Below are 23,502 nucleotides of genomic sequence, written 5' to 3'. Positions count from 1 at the left end.
TGTGATGTGCTGTGCGGTGCAGACAAATGCAGGAGTCTATGAGGACAGGGTTGTCTTCATGATTATAAACGGACATTACGTTCTAAATTAAAGCCCAAATCCAGCTTACACTTTCTAAGTAATTACAGCAACAGATTTTTTTTTCTCATTTGTATAAACAGTGTAAACGCTGACGTCTGTAAGCCTCACCAGCAGTGCAATATGATTTTTTCCCCATTCCCTTTAATTGCACTTGTGCTGGATTGCTTGGCCCATTACAAAATGTGCAAAAATAACAGATCTAATAGCAGGATTATTGGGTAACAAAATCATTACAGGGACTTTGAATAACAAAAAGTGCTGTGTTAAAGCAGAACTAAACCCATCAATTTAACGGGTTCTCAAAACCGTTACATTTATGGCATGCCACTAATGATAACTGTCACAGTTGCTTGTGCTCTCGAGAACCGGAAGCCTCCTTGGCTGTAAAGGATAGGAGGGTTTAGTTCCGCTTTAACCGCTTAAGACCACCCACCATGTACTGCGGATAAGTTGTCTGTGCAGGCACAGCGACGTACTGGTATGTCATTGCCTGCTTCCAGGTATAGGATGAGTGCATACGCCCCACCCCCCCTCCCCCTTGCAGCCAAGCGCTGTGATTGTATACAGCAGGAGTCTGTCAGCAAGTCCTGGCCGGGACCTGCTGACTGGCTGTGCCCAATCATAAAGGAAGATGAAAGAGCGCACAAACCTTGCGCATTACCTCAATAAATAGTGACTAATTTTATTATTAAGGAAATATACTCACAAAGTGATGGTATAACAGGCATAAGTAACCATAATCCAAACAGGGTTACAGGTAAATCAAAAAGGGGGGGGGGCAGGGGGAGGATTGTGCCCAATCATAGCCCAGAGCCCTTTAACACTCAACACAGGCCTCTGTACAGAGGGAATGATCTCTCTGCTTCTTATTAGGAATAAGAAAGAGATTTGTTAGTAAAAGCAACACATAATACACACATTTAACCCCTTGATCGCCCTAGATGTTAACCCCTTCCCAGCCAGTGTCATTAGCACAGTGATAGTATTATCATTGATCAATGTATTAATGTCACTGGTGATGTCAGTGGCGGTTGTGTCAGATTGCCAGCCACACTATCGCAGTCCCATTATACGTTGCTGTTCGCTATTAGTAGTGCACAAAAAAAAAATAATTCCAATATGTACCATTGCTTGTAGACGCTATAACTTTCAAGCAAACCAATCAATATACACTTATTTTTTTTTACTAAAGATATGTAGCAGAATACATTTTAGTCATTTTTTGAAGAAAATTTATTTTTTACATACTTTATATTGGATATGTCTTACAGCAGTAAAAAGTTAAAAAAAAACTAAAAAATATTTTCTTCCAAAATTTCTGGTCTTTTTTTTATTTATTTTGCAAAAAATAAAAACCCAGTGGTGATCAAATACCCCCAAAATAAAGCTCTATTTGTGTGAAAAAAAAAATATACATTTTGTTTGGGTGCAGTGCTGCATGACCATGCAACTAGCAGTTATAGTGCAGTGCTGAATAGAAAAAAATGACCTGGTTATGAAGAGGGTAAAACCTTCCTGGAGCTGAAGTGGCAGTATTATTGCATGTGTCATTTAATTTTACTTTTTATCTATTGTCCCACTTTAATATGTGAAATAATTTGTTTTACTCCCATTCCTGGGACTACAATATGGGAAAGTAAAACATTCATTTCTGACATGAAGGAAAAAAACCCAAAACTTAAATTAAGAGAAGTAACATACCTGAGCTTGCTTGCCGTAAGAAAAAGAAGAATGGTCTGTCCGCTTTAAATACAGGCATGCGGGACCTCTTCAGCAACACCATGGCTGAACAACACATTTAAAAAGAGACATTTAGACATGCAGCTAATATAAAAAAAAAACCTTTTACAGAATCAGCAATGTAAGAAAGCTATTCACTCTCAATCCCACAGTAAGAGCTATTTCACACACTCGGGTGGGGGAGGAAAAAATAGGTGGCTGAGACATGGTTTTCCCACCCCCCGCTTCCTACCAGAATTATAATATCATGTGATGGGGCTGTACATATGCCGTGGCTGCAGCCATTTTAGCTCGGACTTCAGAGTTTGACAGGTGGTACATGGTACAGACAGGGCCAATCAAGTGCATCTGTACCATGTGATAGCTGAGGCCAATCACAGTTTCACAATAGTACATACTGGATGAATGGATACCATTCATAAAATATTATTACTTTTAACAGTGATTATCACTGTTATAAGAAATCATGGTGTGTAAAAAAAAAAAAATCCTGATCACCTCCCTAGAGTAACACAGTGATATGTAGCACTATGGTAACACTGTACTGCTCTTGTCACAGTATGTACAGTTGTGTTCAAAATAATAGCAGTGTGTTGAAAAAAGTGAATAAAGCTCAAAATCCTTCTAATAGCTTTTATTTCCATACACACAAATGCATTGGGAACACGACACATTCTATTCCAAATCAAAACATGAAGAAAAATATATCAAATTTGTGTTGTTCCTCTAAAAAAAAATTGAAGAAAAGTGAATATTAGACTGTTCAAAAAAATAGCAGTGTTTGTATTCTTCTTTACAAACTCAAACATTCACTATATAAACTGAAAAATGTTTGAAGATTTTGCTTTCCTTTGAATCACTTAATGAATATTTAGTTGTATAAGCACTGTTTCTGAGAACTGCTGTACATCTGTGTTGCATGGAGTCAACCAACTTCTGGCACCTGTGAACAGGTATTCCAGCCCAGGATGATTGGACTACATTCCACAGTTCTTCTCTATTTCTTGGTTTTGCCTCAGAAACTGCATTTTTTATGTCACTCCACAAGTTTTCTATTAGATTACGATCCGGCGATTGGGCTGGCCACTCCATAACGTCAATCTTGTTGGTCTGGAACCAAGATGTTGCACGTTTACTGGTGTGTTTGGGGTCGTTGTCTTGTTGGAACACCCATTTCAAGGGCATTTCCTCTTCAGCATAAGGCAGCATGACCTCTTCAAGTATTCTGATGTATTCAAACTGATCCATGATCCCTGGTATGCGATAAATAGGCCCAACACCGTAGTATGAGAAACATCCCCATATCATGATGCTTGCACCACCATGCTTCACTGACTTCACAGTGTACTGTGGCTTGAATTCAGTGTTTGGGGGTCGTCTGACAAACTGTCTCCGGCCACTAGACCCAAAAAGAACAATCTTACTTTCATCAGTCCACAAAATGTTGTGCCATTTCTCTTTAGGCCAGTCAATGTGCTCTTTGGCAAATTGTAACCTCTTCAGCACGTCTTTTTTTCAACAGTGGGACTTTGCGGGGGCTTCTTGCAGATAGCTTGGCTTCACATAGGCGTCTTCTAATTGTAACAGTACTCACAGGTAACTTTAGACCTTCTTTGATCTTCCTGGAGCTGATTGTTGGCTGAGTCCTTGCCATTTTGACTATTCTTCTATCCAATCGAATGGTAGTTTTTTGCTTTCTTCCACGTCTTTCAGGTTTTGGTTGCCATTTTAAAGCATTTGTGATCATTTTAGCTGAGCAGCCTATCATTTTCTGCACTTCTTTATATGTTTTCCCCTCTCCAACCAACTTTTTAATCAAGGTACGCTGATCTTCTGAACAATGTCTGGAACGGCCCATTTTCCTCAGAATTTCAGAGAGAAATGCACTGTAACCAGCATGTACAGCATTTGCTGCCTTCCTTCCTTAAATAAGGGCAATAATTGCCACCTGTTTTTCAAAGAATGAATGACCTCACTAATAGAACTCCACACTGCTATTATTTTGAACATGCCCCTTTCAATTAGTGATTCAATGACACAGAATCAGCGGCATGCATGTCATGACTGTTGGGTCTGTTGGATTTCTATTACTCTACCACACCTACTAGTAAATTATTTGCCATGTAGAAATATCATTTCTACCAAAAACAGTGATTGATCAGGTTAGTGATGTCTGACTGCTATTATTTTGAACACAACTGTAAATAAAAAAAGAAAGAAAACAATTGTAATAAAGTTTAAAAAATTCAAACAAAATTTTTTTTTTAACATACTGTTACCAGTCAGTGTCCCTGATTACTGCCAGACCAGTTCTATGGTGACACTGTACTGCTTCGGTGACTACATTTTTTTTTCTCTTCATTTTCCAAAAAATTACACCTTCAAAAAAACTCAGCATGCCACTTACTAAATACCTTGGACTATTTAGAAAAAGGGGTCATTTGGTGGATATTTGTACTGTCCTCACATTTTAGGGCCTGAAATGAGAGAGGCTGTCAGTACATCAGGACTGAAAGATTATCATATATATATATATATATATATATATATATATATACCATAGTGTGTACCAGGGCTTAGTCTGCAGGAAAGTTATATAATCTACAAACTGCATGCAACTTTTATATCAATTCAAGTGAAATACTGCGATTTCAAAGCCACAGATCAGTGCGATTTGTACCTCCGATTTCACTGTTTCTTGCAACAAGTCAATGCAATTCACAATGAAATTGGAAAAAAAAAGTAGTGCATAACTCTCTTTGAAATTGTGCTACTTTAAATCACACTGATTAAAACAGTGCCATAGAAATACATTATATGCGACTTTAGCTACGATCTGTAAATCGCATGTCACACCTGAAATTGTGTCAGTGTGAACTCGGGCTAAATAATATATACTTATTTGGGTTATTCTTACCAAAGAAATGTAGCAGAATAAATGTTGGCCTAAATTTATGAAGAAGGATTATTTATTTGCAAAATGTTATCACAGAAACAAAGAAAAACACATTTTTGTTTTGAACATTTTCAATCTTTTTTTTTTTGTTTATATAGCAATCAATAAAAAACCCAGTGGTGTTTAAATACCACCAAAAGACAGCTCTGTCTCAAAACAATTATCAAAACTTCTTTTGGGTACAGTGTTGCATGACTGAGTAATTGTCATTCAAAGTGTGACAGTGTTGAAAGGTGAAAATTGTCTGGGCAAGAAGGGGGAAAGTCCAGTATTATTGAGGTGGTTAAGGGATTTTACAGACTAGACCTGAAGTGGTTAAGATAACAGTCATCAATCCCATAAGGATCTGTGTTTAGTATCTCCAAACCAAAACTATAGGATGTGTTAATTTCCAGTATTTTTATTGAAAATATCAATTACAGAAACTTGAAATGTTAGATTATATCTAATGAGAGGCAATCGTTATCCAGGTAATCAGAGGTCAGTCAAACAAAGTATCATGTAGTGAATAACAGCAGCTTAGAAGGGCAGGTATTGTATGGTTAAGTTATCAAAGATTCCAACCACTACCTATATTGGTAGTAGAACAAAATACTACTGGAGCAATCAGGGTGGTCGTTATACTCGAGAAGGGGAGATTAATGGTTGGGGGGGAGGAAAGGTGGAAAAGAATGTATCCCCGTTCCTGACATCAAAATTGTAGTAGGACCCCGAGGGGTCCCACACCCGGCATCAAAGTAGAAAATAGAACAAAAATAAATGTAAGTAAGGAAAAAAGAAAAGAATAATGAAGAAAGGGGAGAAGGAAAGAGGTCATCCTTTTCCAGCATGAGTGTGTTTTATGCTGGAGTGTGAAGCAGCAGTTGAACATAGCAGTTTAAAGCAGGATAACTCAAGTAGCAGGAAGATACAACAAAGAACTCTACTGCACGCTGGAAGGACTGCAAACACCCTGGGAAACATCTACAAGTCTGATTGCCACTCCATGTACCTTTTTAATATGCCACCTCTACTGCTTTTCATATTACTATCCTCTGTTCTCAAAATCTCAGCTCTTTACCCCTCTGCTCAACCCCAAAGCTTATACATATCACCCTCACTGATACCATCTCCCTACTACTGCTCTCATCACCTCCTGCTGATACTTTACTCACCTGCTGAACCAAACATCAGGACAGGAAGGCATGTACACGCGTGTACATCCCGCTCCCATCTTACTTTCCTCACCCTTCTTCTCCTAACCTCTGAGGATATCTCCCCAAACCCTGGTCCTCCAGTATCTCACCCCCATACTAGGCACCCTCCTTCCTCCGGGAATAGCCGCAATCCACTCAATTTAATCCCTATTCCCGTGCTCCTAAAAACCACCCTCCCTTTTTCATGTGCACTGTGGAATGCCTGCTCTGTCTGTAATAAGCTCACTTCTGTCCATGACTTTTTTGTCTCCTGCTCCCTTAACCTACTAGCAATTACAGAAACCTGGCTTCAAGCAGCAGACTCTGCTTCTGCTGCAGCACTTTCTATGGAGGCCTTCTCTGGACCCACTCACCCAGACCCAGTGGTCGGAAAGGAGGTGGGGTTGGTTTGCTTCTATCCCCACTGAGCACCTTTCAAGTCCTCCATAGCCCTTCCTCTCTATCCTTTTCTTCTTGCAAGACTCACTGCATTCGGGTGTTTTCTCCCATTTCTGTGAGGATTGCAGTAATCTACCAGCCTCCTGGACTGGTGTCCTGCTTTCTTGATGACTTCTCTGCCTGGCTACCCTACTTTCTCTCCTCTGAAATACCCGCTATAATTCTTGGAGATTTTAACATCCCCATTAATGTGAACATCCCAGCTACATCCCAACTCTTCAACCTAACCTCTTCTTTTGCCTTAACACAATGGACACACTCCACTCACTGATGGGAATACATTAGACCTTGTTTTCTCCCATCTTTGCACTCCCTACAACCTCACAAACATCCCCTTTCCTCTCCCTGATCATAATCTCACCTTCACAGTGTCCTCGTCTTCAAACACCTATCCCTCCAAGCAGCAATTACCCGCAGAAACCTTCACAACTTAACCCCTTCTCTTTTACACTCTGCAACTGACCGCCTCTATGACAGAATCTCTCCCCTATCCTGCCCTGACTGAGCCACTGCTGTCTACATTAGTAAGCTTTCATCCACACTAGACTCACTTGCTCCTCTAACACGAAGCATCAGGCCCCTACCATTACAACCGTGTCAGACTGACGACGCCAGAAATCTTAAGCAACATAGTCGTGTGCTGGAGTGATTGTGGCGTAAAACCAAATCTCAGCAAGCATGCACCCTATATAAATCTGCTTTCTTAACATACAATTCCTCCCTTCATGCTGCCAAACAGGCCTGCATTGTCACCCTCATCAATAGCTTATCATCCAGTCCTCATCATCTCTTCTCCACTTTTAACTCTCTACTTTCTCCACCTCCATCCATTACCTCACTCACTGCTTACGAGATTGTAAATCATTTAAAAAATAAGATTGATGCAATTCGTAGGGGCATTTCCACTACACAAACATCTATCCACTTAGCGTACCTTGTTGTACAGCGCTGAGTATACCCTTTGGCGCTATATAAACTCGATGTAATAATAATAATAATACTAAACCTCCCTCAACACTTTCCTCTTTTGACCTTGCTACTACTGAAGAGGTCACTAAAGTTTTCTCAGAAGCCCGTCTCACCATGTGTCCCCTGGATCCTGTCCCCTTACAACTACTATGGTCACCCTCTTCTTCTATCCTATGCTCCCTTACTCACATCTTCAATCTCTCCCTCTCTAATGGTTCCTTCTCCACCCCTCTAAAGCATGCGCACATCACATCCATACTTAAACAACTCTCCTTGGACCCAACCAACCTGAACAGTTTAAGACCCATCTCCCTGCTCCCTTTTATCTCTAAATGCTTGAAACGCTTAGTCTACAATCGCCTGCGCTCCTACCTAACTGACAACAACCTTCTTGACCCTTTACAGTCTGGCTTTCGCTCACTATACTCCACTGAAACTGGCCTACTAAAACTCACTAATGATCTACTAACTGTTAAACCAATGGCCACTACTCCGTACTCTTACTACTTGACCTCTCTGTGGCTTTTGATACTGTTGACCATACCCTCTTCCTCATAAAACTCCACTCTCTTGGCCTCTGAGACTCTGCTGTCTCCTGGTTCTCTTCTGACCTATCGCAGTGCTCCTTCAGCGTTACCTATAACTCTGTCTCCTCCTCTCCACTCCCTCTTTCTGTAGGGGTCCCCCAAGGTTCTGTCCTTGGACCCCTTCTCTTCTCCATCTACACCTCCTCCCTTGGTCACTTGATAAACTCCCACGGCTTTAAGTACCATCTCTATGCTGATGACACACAAATCTATCTTTCTACTCCTCACCTCTTCCTCTTGCATTACTAACCTACTAAGTGACATATCAGCATGGATGTCACTCTACTTCCTCAAACTAAATCTTTCTAACACTGAGCTCATACTATTTCCTCCAGCTCATGCCCCCTCCCCTGATTTCTCCATCAAGATCAACAATACAACCATCAGTCCCTCCCCTCATGCCAGGGTACTAGGTGTAATCCTAGATTCCCATCTGTCCTTTCAGCCCCAAATCCAATCGCTGTCAAAATCTTGCAGAATTCACCTACGCAACATCTCCAAGATACGCCCGTTCCTAACCTCGGAAACCACTAAGCAACTTATTCACTCCCTTGTTATATCTCGCCTTGACTATTGTAACTCCCTCATCATTGGCCTACCTAATCACAGGCTATCCCCTCTTCAGTCTATTATGAATGCTGCTGCCAGATTCATCCACCTTACTAACCGTTCTGTGTCTGCCATCCCTCTCTGCCAATCCCTCCACTGGCTTCCCATTGCCCAACGGATAAAATTCAAAACATTAACAATCACATATAAAACTTTTTATAACTCTGCCCCAAATTACATCACCAATTTTGTCTCCAAATGACACTCACACCGTCCTCTCCGCTCCTCCCACTCCTAACCTCCTGCTCTTAAGCTCCCTTGTCTCCTCCTCCCATGCTCAACTCCAGGACTTCTCCAGAGCCTCCCCCATCCTCTGGAACTCTCTACCCCAATTTATCAGACTATCGCCTACTCTGCCCACTTTTAGGCGACCTCTGAAAACCTATCTCTTCAGGGAAGCCTATCCTACCTTCAGCTTATAACGGAATCCTTCTACCAGTCCATCCCCCACAGTTATTACCTTTTGTACCACCAGCCCCTTCCTCTTAGATTGTAAGCTCCATGGAGCAGGGCCCTCCTAACCCTCTTGTATCGAACAGTATTGTTGCTGTATTGCCTTCCTGAGCAAACTGTTGGCGCTATATAAATCCTGTATAATAATAATATAGGTAATAAGTTTCACAGATTTATTTTGGACCTCATTGGTAGGATGTTTTAATAGATTCAAAGAATGCTTGCTTTGCAAAAACTTGCTGTAAACACATATACAAACTGGGGATCTAAACAACCTATAAAGAAAGTCATTATTTAACAAGCCTCATATTATTAAACACCATTATAAAGTAGGAGTGCCATCATCCCAAATGACTATAGAAGAAGGGTCCCCCCCCCTTTATTTCATCTAGAGAAAGTCCTACACATTAATATAGAGACAACTGCTTTTTCAGAGTGCCAGGTGCTACACCCCTTTTTTGTCTTATTTGGGAAAAATCCAATCTGGGCCATTTTTTTTCTCCCTGACATCAAGTCTCAAGGAATTTCCTGAAGGGGTTGTAGGGTTGTACTGTAGAGTACCTATAGAAAATATGATTGTTCACTATTGTTTCCTGATAAGCCTTTTTATACCTTATTGACTCTTTCCCTGTTACATCCCTTGCCAATATTTTTACTGTTTAGCACAGAAATTTTTGTTTGTTTCTCTTTTTTTTACGGTTTGTACTTGTAGTATTGTATTACAAAAAAATCACAAACTAAAAACACATTATACAAAATAAAAAAAAAAATCTTTATTTCATCTAGAAACCACTTTGCGCACTACAAACCTGTAACTCCTGAAGCTCTTGTTCCTCCTTCTGCCACTTCAATTTCTGCTTTATGAATGGCTTGAGAGACATACACCTTGCTATCCTCTGAAATAAAATGTTTGAGGAACATTTAATTTTTATCACATGGACACCGGTTTTGCCAAAGCTTCAAGCCAGTCCAAAAAAATTGGACAGCCAATAAAATAAAAGCATGTTAAGGTTATCTACAAATTTATGAAACAAATTTAAGTTAAGCAATACAGTTTTTTATGAAAATGAATAATGACCAAAGGAAGAGGGTTGCAGATGCGAGCAGGAGACTCAGATTTAGCCAAAAGGCAATCTGTTTTATGCTTTGTAATATGATTACAGCCCAGGACTGTTTAAAAATGGAGTCATCCAGGGCTCTGCTTACAATTCATACTGACAATGGCAGTCCTGAATGATAACACAGAAAAAATGGCAGTTGACTCGTGCAAAGCCGCCTAGAAAGTGGTTAATTGAAATCCTATGCGGAGTAATATCACTACAAAAGTGGATGCGATAATGTATTTATACGATCACATAGATCGTGAAAAGGGTTGACATTGACAGGGTGAACATATTGCAATCATATTAAAATCAAAGAATTAAAATAAAGAACGAAGTCTGCGATGATTGGCGGACGAAACGCGTCAACATAATGACATCACCACGCTCGGCATCTTCATAGGCTGCGGTATCCATGAGGGGAAAGAAGCAAGCACTGCGGCTCCATCTTGGATAATCATTAGGCAACATAGAATATAGCCAAACATCCTGAGGAGACTTTTTAGCGATTTAAGTGACACAGTTCACTTCCACTGGTGGCAAGTAATAGTGTACAGTATTTAGCTGAGTCACTTTAGACCGCAATTTTTATAAACGGGAGTCATATCCCATGTAATAACAGATTTGCTAAGCCCTAATTTGAGGGGAATTTTTGGACTTTATAGGTATATACTATATACTGTGTGCTATATAGTCAGTGATATGGGACATCAGTCTTATATTTCTATAGGAATTACACCAACTCTGTTTTATATCAGATTTAACTAAGCCCTAATTTGTGGGGAATTTTTGGACTCTACAGATATATATTATATACTGTGTGCTATACAATCAGTGATATGAGACAACAGTCTCACGCATTTCTATAGGAACTATATCAACTCTGTCATAAGAGCAATTTTTGGAACCCCTAGAGGGGCATTTTGACAAGGAGTCACCGAGGCCTGTATGTCCTTTTTGAAACATCGCTGGTTATTACCCTGGACTCTCACCTCCCTATTCATGCACATAGGGGTTTTTTTCATACCTTCAGCGAGAAGGAATTTTTTCTGATCTTCCTTATGGTAATTCACTTTAATTTCATTAATGACACTCTAGCATCACCTATATTTATTATTTATCTTTTAATATTTATTCACCTTTAGAGTCACTTGTTACTGTGGATTCACTTCCATTTGTGGTGGTTATCCATGAAGGTGTATACCTATTATGCTTGTATTATGACACAGCCACTAAGAAGGTAAAGAGAGATACATCTCATCAACCTGATTATGAGTAGTTCATGCAGCTGGTGTCATAGTGATTATCCCGCTTCTTTTTAATTCATCAATATCCATTTAATTCCTAGGAGTCCATCCATCTTGATTGTACTGTTCATGAAGGAACAGTTTAAGAATAAAAAGAATTTACCAGGTTTTACAATATGGAACTTTACTGCAGATGAATACAGAAAGGAAATTCTATTGCCTCATATGGATCACATTTGCTTATACAGCCGTTTTTGAAGACGCCGAATGGTTCTTTAATTTAATTCTTTGATTACAATATGATTGCAATATGTTCAACCTGTCAATGTCAACCTTTTTCACGATCTATTTGATCGAATAAATACAATATTGCATCCACTTTTGTAGTGATATTACTCTGCATAGAATTTCAGTTAACCACTTTCTAGGCAGCTTTGCACTAGTCAACTGCCATTTTTTCTGTGTTCCAGTATACTCAGGTTTATATTCCACACTTTCATTTGAAGTGAGTCCGAGATATTATTTAGATATGGTTTTCGTATCATATAGGATGATACTTTTCCTTTTTTTTCCCTGAATGAGGACACCCTGCTGTACAAACTCTATCATATCGGAAAGTCCTATCAGCCAGGTTCACACTGAATGCAACTTTGAAATCGTGCTACTTCACTTGAAGTAGTGTGATTTCAAAGTTGTAGATCAGTGCAATTTGTACCTCCAATTTCACTGCGGCTTGCGACTTCATTTAACAGAAGTCAATGAAGGTCGCAATGAAATCGAGCAAGTGCAGGAACTATTTTTGAAATTGCGCTACTTCAAATCACACTGATTAAGACATTGCCATAGAAATACATTAGATGCCACTTCAGATGCGATTCTTAAATCGCATATCACACGTGAAGTTGCATAAGTGTAAACCAGGGATAAGAGAAAGCATATGCCCTGCTTTATATTCACATTTTCATCTTCAATGTATAGCCTAAAATACAGGAGTATACGGACATGGCTTCATGTTTTGTGTGTTTTGGTAAATTTAGTCATGAATGTCCAGAGGTGACAAAAAAGGCAAGGAATTATCACAGTTTGTAAATTTTGAGGATTTAAGATCAGATTGCCAGCAGGAGAAGTGAAGGCCTCAGTGAGTAAATTCCAGCCTATTCTTGTAATCAAGTGAACAAGTGGCTGTCCCTAGGCTAGTGGATAGTTAAAGTAAAATTCTATATTTAATTTGAATTTAAATAGTTTGTCCAAGCCAAACTGGCTTAAAGAAAAACAATTTCCATTACATAATTATGGAGATGCTGTGCCTGCTGTAATATACTGTAGTGCAGTGGTCTTCAAACTGCTTGCCTTTATTTGGCCTTTAGGCATTGTTCCTGCCACTTACACCAACAAGGGGGCATAATTCCTTCCACTGACACTAACAATGGGGTGCTATCCCTTCCACTGCCACCAATGATGGGGCATAATTCCTTCCACTGACACCAATGATGGGGCAGTATTCCTCCAACTGACACCAATGATGGGGCATAATTCCTTCCACTGACACCAATGATGGGGCATAATTCCTCCTACTGACACTGATGATTTCTCAACCTAATACTAAAGATGGGGCATAATTCCTTCCACTGACACTAACAATGGGGTGCTATCCCTTCCACTGCCACCAATGATGGGGCATAATTCCTTCCACTGATACTAACGATGGGGCAGTATTCCTCCAACTGACACCAATGATGGGGCATAATTCCTTCCACTGACACCAATGATGGGGCATAATTCCTCCTACTGACACTGATGATTTCTCAACCTAATACTAAAGATGGGGCATTGTTTTCTCCTACTTGGAACAGTTTGGCCCCCTAATGTCTGAAGGACAGTAAACTGGCATTTTGTTTAGAAAGTTTGGAGACCTCTGCTGTAGCAGCATTACCTACTGTGTTCTGTAAGCAGAATAGACAACTTCCCATTTGCTGCTGGAATTAAAAGGAGTTGGGCTAAATCTTCTCAACCATTCAGGAAAAGCCTTGTACCATTATCAAATGCTTCCTCCAATTGGCAGAGTGGGAAAAGCGGGCGCATGAAGTCATGATTTCCACCTAGGCCAATCACAAGAAGTCTTGTATGCACGGAGAAGAAATAAAGACTTCTGAAAGGTGCAGCATTCAGCCTGACTCTATTTAATTCTAGTAGCAGACTGGAAGCTGCACGCACTGTTGCCGGAACACAGAGCCACTTACTGTTAGTAGCAAATGTGGCTACAGTAAATTACAGCACACACAACAGTTGCATATTTATGTAATGGAAACAGTTTATTAGGGCCAGCTTGGTAGAGTCAAATTAAACCTGGAATTATACTTATGTTTTTTTTTTTTTTTTTTTTATAACACTCGTATTACTTCCTCCAGGCTGTCTGTTAACTCTCATAGACAGCCCTAAAGCTGGCCATAGCGGGATCAAAATTCAGCTGGTTCAGGAGGGATCGAATGAATTTCAATCAGTATGTGGCCATTCTTTCTTTACAGAAATTGATTGCGTGATCAACTTCTGTCGAAAAGACCTTCTAGAAAACATTTGTTGATCAGTGGCTGCAGACAATCAACTGCAGCTGATGGTCACTGTATTCTAACAGTGTTGAGTTCTCACTTCCAGAATACAATGCCTCAGCAGGGGGGGATTCTTCCATCCACCTTGTGTGGATGGAGGAATATGTTTGTGAAAAAACAGGTTTGCGCTCATATTAACAACCCAATTATAAATATATCCACAATATATAATCATATTAATAATAAAAATAATTAATAGTGTCCAAATAAATTGTGAAAAAAATATATGTATATACCCTTGTTTCTATCCATTTAAATGCATGTGCCTCCACTGTGAGGACTCTTTAGACTTGTAGAGTTAGGACCACAGATACTCAGGGTGCCGTGACTCGGCTCTGTGGCTTACGTATGTATTTGCAAATGTGTGCTAACTAAACCCCTGTTTTTAAACGCATGTTTCCAGACAGGTTAATTTGGTTTTTGATAGTTGGCTAACTGGCTGACAGTTTGAACTGGCTTTTCTTATCCCCCTTTGTTGATAAGATATACATATCTTTGTTCCTTGCCAACAAAAGCCGATATTAGATTGGGGTAGGCTGGCAAGTTGAACTGGATAGTTCTACTTTTTTGGAAATTTCTCACGTAGTGACAGCCCCCCATGTTCACTGTTTAAAAAGCCAGTTATAGACCTGGGCAGGTGATCAGTTTTTTCTTTGCTGTGAGAGCACCTGACAGGAGGGAGGGGCTAGGAGAGCCTGCAGGAGACCCGAGAAGAGGAGGATCTGGGCTGCTCTGTGTAAAACCACTGCATACAGCGGGTAAGTATAGACATATTTGTTATTTTTAGGAAAAAATGTAGGCCTTTAGTATTGCTTTAATGTTTATTGTGTTATTGCCATGCTGTGGTCTTCTGCAAGTCCTATTTTGTGTTCATGTTATTGTTATGTTCCTCTAAAGTGTTAAATATTATGTTATTGTATATTCTACACAATATATTTATATATGTACTAATGAAAAATTAAAAACATACCTGATATCCCTTTAAAATCAGCTTTTCTTGGATCAAAAAGATCCAAGACCCCCAGGGCTGGTAATAACACCTTTAAGTCACTGTGGCTTTCCAATTTGAATCTGTAAAGTACAAAGCAGACAAGTAAGAGTAAGGTACTGTGTCAGTGCATGGACATGGCATTGATAATGCAAACTATATAAGTTACCGTTTAATTGAGAAATAATAGGGAAACAAGAACAGATTCCAGTATTAATATGTGATATATCAATAGAATAACATAACATTCTGTTCAACCCGAAACATTTTTTAAAATTGAGAGCATTACTCCATATGCGATTTATGGTGTATAACCTTGTTGGCAAAAAGTCTTATAATTAGGTTTCAGATTTTAGGAATGGCATTACAAAGCTGCATCAGATTTGGGGTTGGAAATGAAAGATCATTAACCTAGATATGGGGCATATACACACTTTGTGCAGTAAACGTGTTCTCTCTAAAAAAAAAAAGAAACAAAATATTTACCTCTCCGTCTGCCAGCGACTGTGTCCTCTAGTGACATTGGGTTTTGTGGGCAGAACCACTGAAGCTGTGGCAGAGCAGGAGATTGACAATCTTGCAAGTGCTAGTTTCAGCTGGAGATTTTTGGTTTACAAAGCAGTGTTTGAGCAGCATAGGCATTATTTATTTATTTTACTTATTTCAGGTACTTATATAGTGCTGTCAATTTGTGCAGCGCTTTACATATATATATTGTACATTCACATCAGTCCCTAACACTCAAGGGGTGTACAATCTAAGGTCCCCAAGTCACATTCATACATACACATACTAGGGCCAATTTAGACAAGATCCAATTCACCTACCAGCATGTCTTTGGAGGGTGGGAGGAAGCTGGAGTGCCTGGAGGAAACCCACGAAGGTACAGGGAGAACATGCAAACTTCAGGCAGGTGGTGCCGTGGCTGGGATTCGAACCAATGACCCTAGTACTGCCAGGTGGAAGTGCTAACCATTTAGCCACTGTGCTGCCCCACATTATTTCCTTTATTTTTTTTTTTTTACAGGGAAATCCTTTACTGGCAATTTGAGTTTGACAACCAAATAGATTTAAAAGTTAAGTTCACCCAAAACAGATATTTTTGGTATTGGTAAATGAAGATTGGTTTGATATCCCTTCACCTATATCTCTCTGGGACTCCAGTTGTGAGGTCTCCCTCCGAGAGATCTGTGTTGCATTGCATTCTGAAGCCAACCAAGACAATCAATTTCCTCTAGCTGCATAATCGACAATACAAATAGGGACATTAATGATGAAATCCCATCAGATTAATTTGGGTAAACTTACTGACAGAGAGCCTTAGAGATATATCTGACAGAGTGCCTGAGAGCATCCACTCATAAGTGATCTATCAGATTTCAATAAACTTACTCTTTGAAAACCCTCTTTCATATATTCATTTCATATATACCTGGGCATGAAGATGTCCATTTTGAATTTCTTCATGGAGCTGGTCCACAGTGCTATGCTCTTTGATGTCAAGCTTGCTTCAATAGAAGATAAATGTGTGTTCTTGTCTGTGGGCCTTACCACAAACATACTGACTGTATTCCCTAGGTAAGGCAGCTCCACTATCGTAAACTTCTCAAAAGAAGCAGTTTCAAACTGGCCTGGAGAAGAATATACAAAATGCATTAGTAGCAAAACTATACAGCGGTGGTGCTCCACTCATGACCCTCCAGTGCTCCCTCATTGGTAGTCCTGAACTTGATAAACATATACTGTATTTTGCTAATAATATCAATGTCTCCCTTCTACCCATTTCTGGAAAGTGAGGAGGAAAATGGTCTCAGATCTTGCAACAACACAGGACCTCACATAACAGGAATCACGGTATCTTTCACATTGTTCATGCTGTCTGTTGGTTCACAATCATTTACAAGCTGATTAAATGTAGCACTGAAAAGATTGGTGATGTAATCACAGCAACCCGTCACATTCACACTTACTGTAGTTAAATACAGTATATGATTTTATATTGGTTGACTTGTCATGGGTTACTGCATTTTTCACAGTAGCATTGATATTTGCAGTGCTGTAAGACAGGTATACTAGAGTTAATAATGCCCCATGTTCTGATGGTTTTAAAGCCTTATATGGGAATAGCTCACCTTGCATCTTGCCCTGGTGACACCAGGACAAAATATTAAGGGTTAAGAGTGTCACCACAACAGGAAGACACAGAGAGTAATACAAATTAAATAGATGTTCTATCCCAGTGGTTAGCAACTTTTTCGGTAAATTTGACAGGAATTAGCCAACTGGTTTTGCAGTAAACAATAGTCTGTCATAGTTATAATGTTTGTTTTCAACTTTTATACTTATAATTTACTGGTAATGGCAAATAAAACTCAATAATAGTAATAATTATGTTAACTGGTGCACCCACAAAACATGTTCATATTTACCATTAATGTATACTAGCCCAAGTGCATGCTCTTTCAGAACTCATATCAGCCATAATTCATACACCTCCAGACCACAGATCAACCCTAGTTCATGCATCTTTAGACCTAAGATCAGTACCAATTCATGCACCTTGAGACTTCAGCCAAGTGCCATTTCAATCACTTTCAGACCCAAGTTCAGCCCCAATCCATTCACCTTCAGACCTCATATCAGCCCCATCTTATGCACCTTCAGACCTCAGATCAAATCAGCCCTAAAATCTGCATCTTCAGACCTCAGATCAACCTCAATTCATACACCTTCATACCTCAGCTCAGCCCCACTGCATACACCTTTAGATTTCAGATCAGCCCCAATTCAAGCATCTTCAGATCTCAAATCAGATCAGCCCCAATTCATGCATTTTCAGGTGTCAGATCAACCTCAATTCATAAATAGAAAAAAAATAATTTCCAATCAATCCACAGGTGAGACGGGAAAATGGGGATTTTTTTTATGTGCCAACAAAAATGACATGCAGTACATAAGATAAAATACAACTTTTATTTTAACATTAAAATCAACAAAAAATAAAAACCATATCCATCACCATTAATTCATCAATTGTGTACTAATCATACTGCAAAGACATAGTGGATCAATGTGTTTCGCTTGTTTTGCTGGTTCTTCAGGATCCACTTGCTTGTAGTGTCTTAAAATATGGCAAATGAATGCTCAACTTAAAAGTCCTACAACTATTAGTAGTGCAGCACAACACGATGACACACAATGGAAGATGTACCCAAACAGAGGATCCTCAATGATGCTCTCCAACATAAACAAACACATAAAAGAGTTGTGGATACCCTTTTAAAATCAGTAAATATTGCCAGACAGGACACTGATCTGCCATGGTTTTTTTCATAGTTACATAGTTAGTCCGGCTGAAAAAAGACAAAAGAACATCCAGTTCAACCATAAAAAAAAAAAAAAAAAAAAAAGTTATAATCCTATAGCCACAGTTGACCCAGAGGAAGGCAAAAAAAAACCCCCAGCAAAGCATGATCCAATTTACACCTGCTGGGAAAAAAAATTCCTTCCTGATCCCCTGTGAGGCAATCGGATATTCCCTGGATCAACTTTACCTATAAATGTTAGTATCCAGTTATATTCTGTGTATCTAAGAAAGAATCCAGGCCTTTTTTAAAGCAATCCACTAAGCTGGCCAGAACCAACTCTTGAGGGAGTCTATTCCACATTTTCACAGCTCTTACTGTGAAGAAACCTTTCCGTGTTTGGAGATTAAATTACTTTTCCTCCAGACATAAAGAGTGCCCCCTTGTCCTTTGTGATGACCTCAGGGTGAATAACTCTACACCGAGTTCACTATATGAACCACTGATGTATTTATACATGTTGATCATATCCCCCCTTAATCTCCTCTTCTCAAGAGAGAATACATTCAGTTCCTCTAATCTTTCCTCATAGCTGAGCTCCTCCATGCCTCTTATCAGTTTGGTTGCCCTTCTCTGTACTTTCTCCAGTTCCCCAATGTTCTTTTTGTGAATTGGTGCCCAAAACTGAACTGTATATTCCAGATGAGATGTTACTAATGATTTGTAGCGGGGTAATATGATATCTCTCTCTGGAGTCTATACCTCTTAATACAAGAGAGGATTTTGCTCGCTTTAGAAACTGCAGCTTGGCATTGCATGCCATTATTAAGCTTGTGATCTTCCAGAACTCCCAGATCCTTCTCCACCATTGATTCCCCCAGTTGCACCCCCCTAGTATGTATGATGCATGCATATTCTTAGCCCCCAAGTACATAACCTTACATTTATCAACATTAAACCTCATTTGCCATATAGTTGCCCAATTAAACAGAGCATTGAGGTCGGCTTGTAGGTTGAAGACATCCTGTAAGGACGTTATTCCACTGCACAGCTTGGTGTCATCTGCAAAGACTGAAATGGGATTTTTAATCCCAGACCCTATATTGTGTATAAATATATTAAAAAGTAAGGGTCCCAACGCTGAACCTTGGGGTACACCACTGATGACTGTAGACCACTGAGAGTATGAATCATTAACCACTACTCTTTGAATACGATCTTTTAGCCAGTTTTCTATCCATTTACATACAGATTTTTCCAAGCCCGTAGACTTTACCTTACACCAGGGGTCCTCAAGCTTTTTAAACTGGGGGCCAGTTCACTATCCCTCAGAGGGCTGGACTATAGTTTAAAAAAAAAACTATGAAGAAATGTGGATACAGTACAGGAGATGACCAGAGACTGCGGACATAGTACATGAGATGACCAGAGACTGCGGACATAGTACATGAGATGACCAGGGACTGCGGACATACAATGGTGGTGGGAATACTGGGCCAGCCGCTCCATAAGACGCACAGACATTTCCCCCCAAGTGTGTCTTATGGAGCGAAATATACGGTAAATGCAGGACACCTTGTTGGGTCAGATCTATGTACAATGTAAAGAGAGAGAGAGGAGGGGGGGGGGAGAGAGAGAGGAGGGGGGGAGAGAGAGAGAGAGAGGAGGGGGGAGAGAGAGAGAGGAGGGGGAGAGAGAGAGGAGGGGGGAGAAAGAGAGGAGGGGGGAGAAAGAGGAGGGGGAGAGAGGAGGGGGAGAGAGGAGGGGGGAGAAAGAGGAGGGGGAGAGAGGAGGGGGGAGAAAGAGAGGAGGGGGAGAGAGAGGGGAGAGAGAGGAAGGGGGAGAGAGAGGAGAGGGGAGAGAGAGGAAGGGGGAGAGAGAGGAGGGGGGAGAGAGAGGAAAGGGCAAGAGAAAGAGGAAGGGGGGAGAGAGAGGAGGGGGGAGGGAGAGAGGAGAGAGGGGGGAAAGAGAGAGGGAGGAGATCGATCATTTATTGCACTTTTCTAGGGTCTGTGGCCGTGATACCCGACATGCAGCGATGGAGTCTCCTCTCTTGCTCCCCCTCTTCGTGGTCAGCTCTAGGCTCCGCCCTCCGGCCGTGACGGTTGCATGCACTGATCAGAATAGATGGCCGGCTGGCTGCAGAGAGGCCAGGTGATTGGTGCGGGTTCATAAGCCGAGCCCACTTTCCCCTGTTCTAGAATTGCTGATCCCGCCCTCCTGCCTCCCGCCCGAGCCCTGCCGAGCTCTCCCGACCTGCCAAATCCTAGTCCCTTGCCTCGCGGCAGATACGCCCCTGCCCGGCGGGCCAGATAAATGTCCTCGGCGGGCCGCATGTGGCCCGCGGGCCATAGTTTGAGGACCCCTGCCTTACACATTAGCAGTGTGTGGGAAACTGTGTCAAACGCTTTTGCAAAATCCAAGTATACCACATCCACCACCACCCCTCTGTCCAAGTATACCACGTCCACCGCCACCCCTCTGTCCAAGTATACCATGTCCACCGCCACCCCTCTGTCCAAGGTCTTGCTCATCCCCTCATATAAAAGAAATCAGATTTGTTTGACAACTTCTATCTTTCATGAATCCATGCTGTCTGTTGCCTAAAATATTTTTTTCCAGCAAGAACTCATCTATGTGGTATTTTATTAAACTCTCCAATATCTTCCCAACTATAGAAGTTAAACTAACAGGTCTATAATTACTTGGTAAAGATTTTGACCACTTTTTAAATATTGGCACCACATTGGCCTTACACCAATCCAGTGGTACTATGCCAGTCATTAAAGAGTCCCTAAAAATTAGAAACAATGGCTTTGAAATGACAGAGCTCAATTCCATAACGACCCGTGGGTGTATGCCATCCGGCCCAGGTGCTTTATTCACCTTTATACTGTCTAAATATTTTTGAATCATGTAAGATGTGAGCCAATGTAGATCATCTGGAGCTGTGTCAATACCATGCCCATTATGGACAAGAGCTCCCCCATGCTCCTTTGTATACAAAGAGCTGAAGAAGGTATTAAATAAATTTGCCTTCTCTTTGTCCCCAGTCACCCACTCTAGATTATTTTGTAAAGGGCCTACATGCTCTGACTGGACCTTTTTACTATTAATATATTTGAAGAATTTTTTGGGGTTGGTCCTGCTATCTTTTGCAATTTTCAATTTTTGCGGCCTTTATTTCCTTTTTCTCTTATATTCTTTGTAATGTTTAAACGATGATAGTGTTCCTTCATTTTTATATTTAATAAAAGCTCTTTTCTTATTATCTATAGCTTTTTTAACTTTGACAGTAAGCCACATAGGTTTGATTTTTAGCCTTTTAAACGTGTTGCCCATGGGAATATATTTTGCAGTGTGTTCACATACAGTCTTTTTGAAGAACTCCCATTTCTGTTTTGTGTTCATCAATGCCAATATTCGCTCCTAGTCTAAGGCTTGGAGAGCAGCTCTCAGCTTTGGAAAATTAGCTCTCTTGAAATTGAGAGTTTTTATTTTTCCTGTATGTGCTTGCTGTTTACAGCGAACAATAAATGAAATCATGTTATGATCACTGCTACCCAGATGTTCTTTTATATGGACATTCGTAATAAGATCTGCATAGGTTGAGATTACCAGGTCCAGCAGAGAAACATTCCTAGTTGGGTCCTCCATGAACTGTACCTTAAAATTGTCCTGTAGTAGGTTTAAAAATTTTGCCCTTTAACTGCTCCTGCAGTACTATTACTCCAGTAAATTTCCGGGTAGTAAAAATCCCCCATTATTATCACTGTCCCAGCCCTTGCAGCCCTTTCGATCTGTGCAAGGAGCTGAGTTTCCACCTCCTCATTAACACTGGGAGGCCTATAACAAACTCCAATGATTACCTTTGTAGTACGCACCCCCATGTTCAGTTCCACCCATAATACTTCAGCCTCATCACACTCTCCATCAACAAGGTCCTCTTTCACACTCGCTCTGAGATCACTTCTCACATAGAGACAGACACCACCACCTTTCCTATTTACTCTGTTTCTCTGAAAGAGAACATAGCCAGGAATATTAATGACCCAGTCATGTGATGAATGAAGCCAAGATTCAGCAATACCAATTAAATCATAGTTCTCTTCATGCACGAAAGCTTCCAACTCACCTATTTTGCTTGGTTGTCTTCATCTCCAGCCATGGGGTAATTGACTCAGCACACTGTCACTATCACACTGTCAGCCCTAACTTGCCACTATACTACAATAACCTGCCACTATGCTGCCACTATACTGCAATAACCTGCCACTGCTGCCAAATCCTGCCACTATACTGCCCAATCCTGACACTATACTGCCACTATGCTGCCCAATATTGCCACTATACTGCAAAAACCTGCAACTATGCTGCCCAATCTTGCCACTATACTGCAAAAACCTGCAACTATGCTGCCCAATCATGCCACTATACTGCAATAACCTGCCACTATGCTGTCCAATCCTGACACTATACTGCAATAACCTGCCACTGTGCTGCCCAATCCTGCCACTATACTGCAATAACCTGCCACTATGCTGTCCAATCCTGCCATTATACTGTCACTATGCTGCCCAATCCTGCCACTATGCTGCAATAACCTGCCACTATGCTGCCCAATCATGCCACTATGCTGCAATAACCTGCCACTATGCTGCCCAATCATGCCACTATACCAGCAATGGGCAAACTACGGCCCGCGGGCCGTATACGGCCCGGCGGACCTTTTAATCCGGCCCGCGGAGCTAGGCTCCTCTCACAGTCCGCCCTGAAGACCGGTGTAGCATGAAAATCTGTCTCCTATGAGGATCTGTCCCCCTCGACGTATCTGCGCATGTGCCGGAGATCGCCGATCGGCTGCTAATGCCTGAAACTGGCACATGCGCAGATACGTCGAGGGGGACAGATCCTCATAGGAGACAGATTTTCATGCTACACCGGAACTGCGCGGGAACACGGCGAGAGGAACGCGCGGAACAAAGGTAAGTGAATTGACACAGGGGGGACTTGGGGACTTAATATGGGGGATGAATTAATATGGGGAATGAATTACTATAGGGGGAATGAATTACTATAGGGGGAATGAATTACTATATGGGGGATGAATTACTATGGGGGATGAATTACTATGGGGGAATGAATTACTATATGGGGGAATGAATTACTATAGGGGGAATGAATTACTATATGGGGGATGAATTACTATGGGGGATGAATTACTATA

General features: G+C 40.8%; 1 protein-coding gene across 1 annotated transcript in view; it reads right to left on the bottom strand.

Moving 5' to 3' along the window:
* SERPINE3 (serpin family E member 3) overlaps positions 1-23,502 on the bottom strand; it is a 51,698-nt gene that overhangs the window by 1,894 nt on the left and 26,302 nt on the right. Inside the window, exons 5-8 of the mRNA XM_089680358.1 lie at positions 16,403-16,601; positions 14,953-15,053; positions 9,839-9,925; positions 1,783-1,866 (exon numbers count right to left, since the gene is read on the bottom strand). Coding sequence (XP_089536484.1) covers positions 1,783-1,866; positions 9,839-9,925; positions 14,953-15,053; positions 16,403-16,601 — 471 coding nt within the window. The remainder of the gene's footprint in view (positions 1-1,782; positions 1,867-9,838; positions 9,926-14,952; positions 15,054-16,402; positions 16,602-23,502) is intronic.

This window comes from Staurois parvus, unplaced genomic scaffold (assembly GCF_062004578.1).
Source record: "Staurois parvus isolate SC_StPar_1 unplaced genomic scaffold, SC_StPar_1.0 ptg000242l, whole genome shotgun sequence".
Classification (NCBI taxonomy): Eukaryota; Metazoa; Chordata; class Amphibia; order Anura; family Ranidae; genus Staurois; species Staurois parvus.
This window is presented reverse-complemented; position numbering and strand designations above follow the sequence as displayed.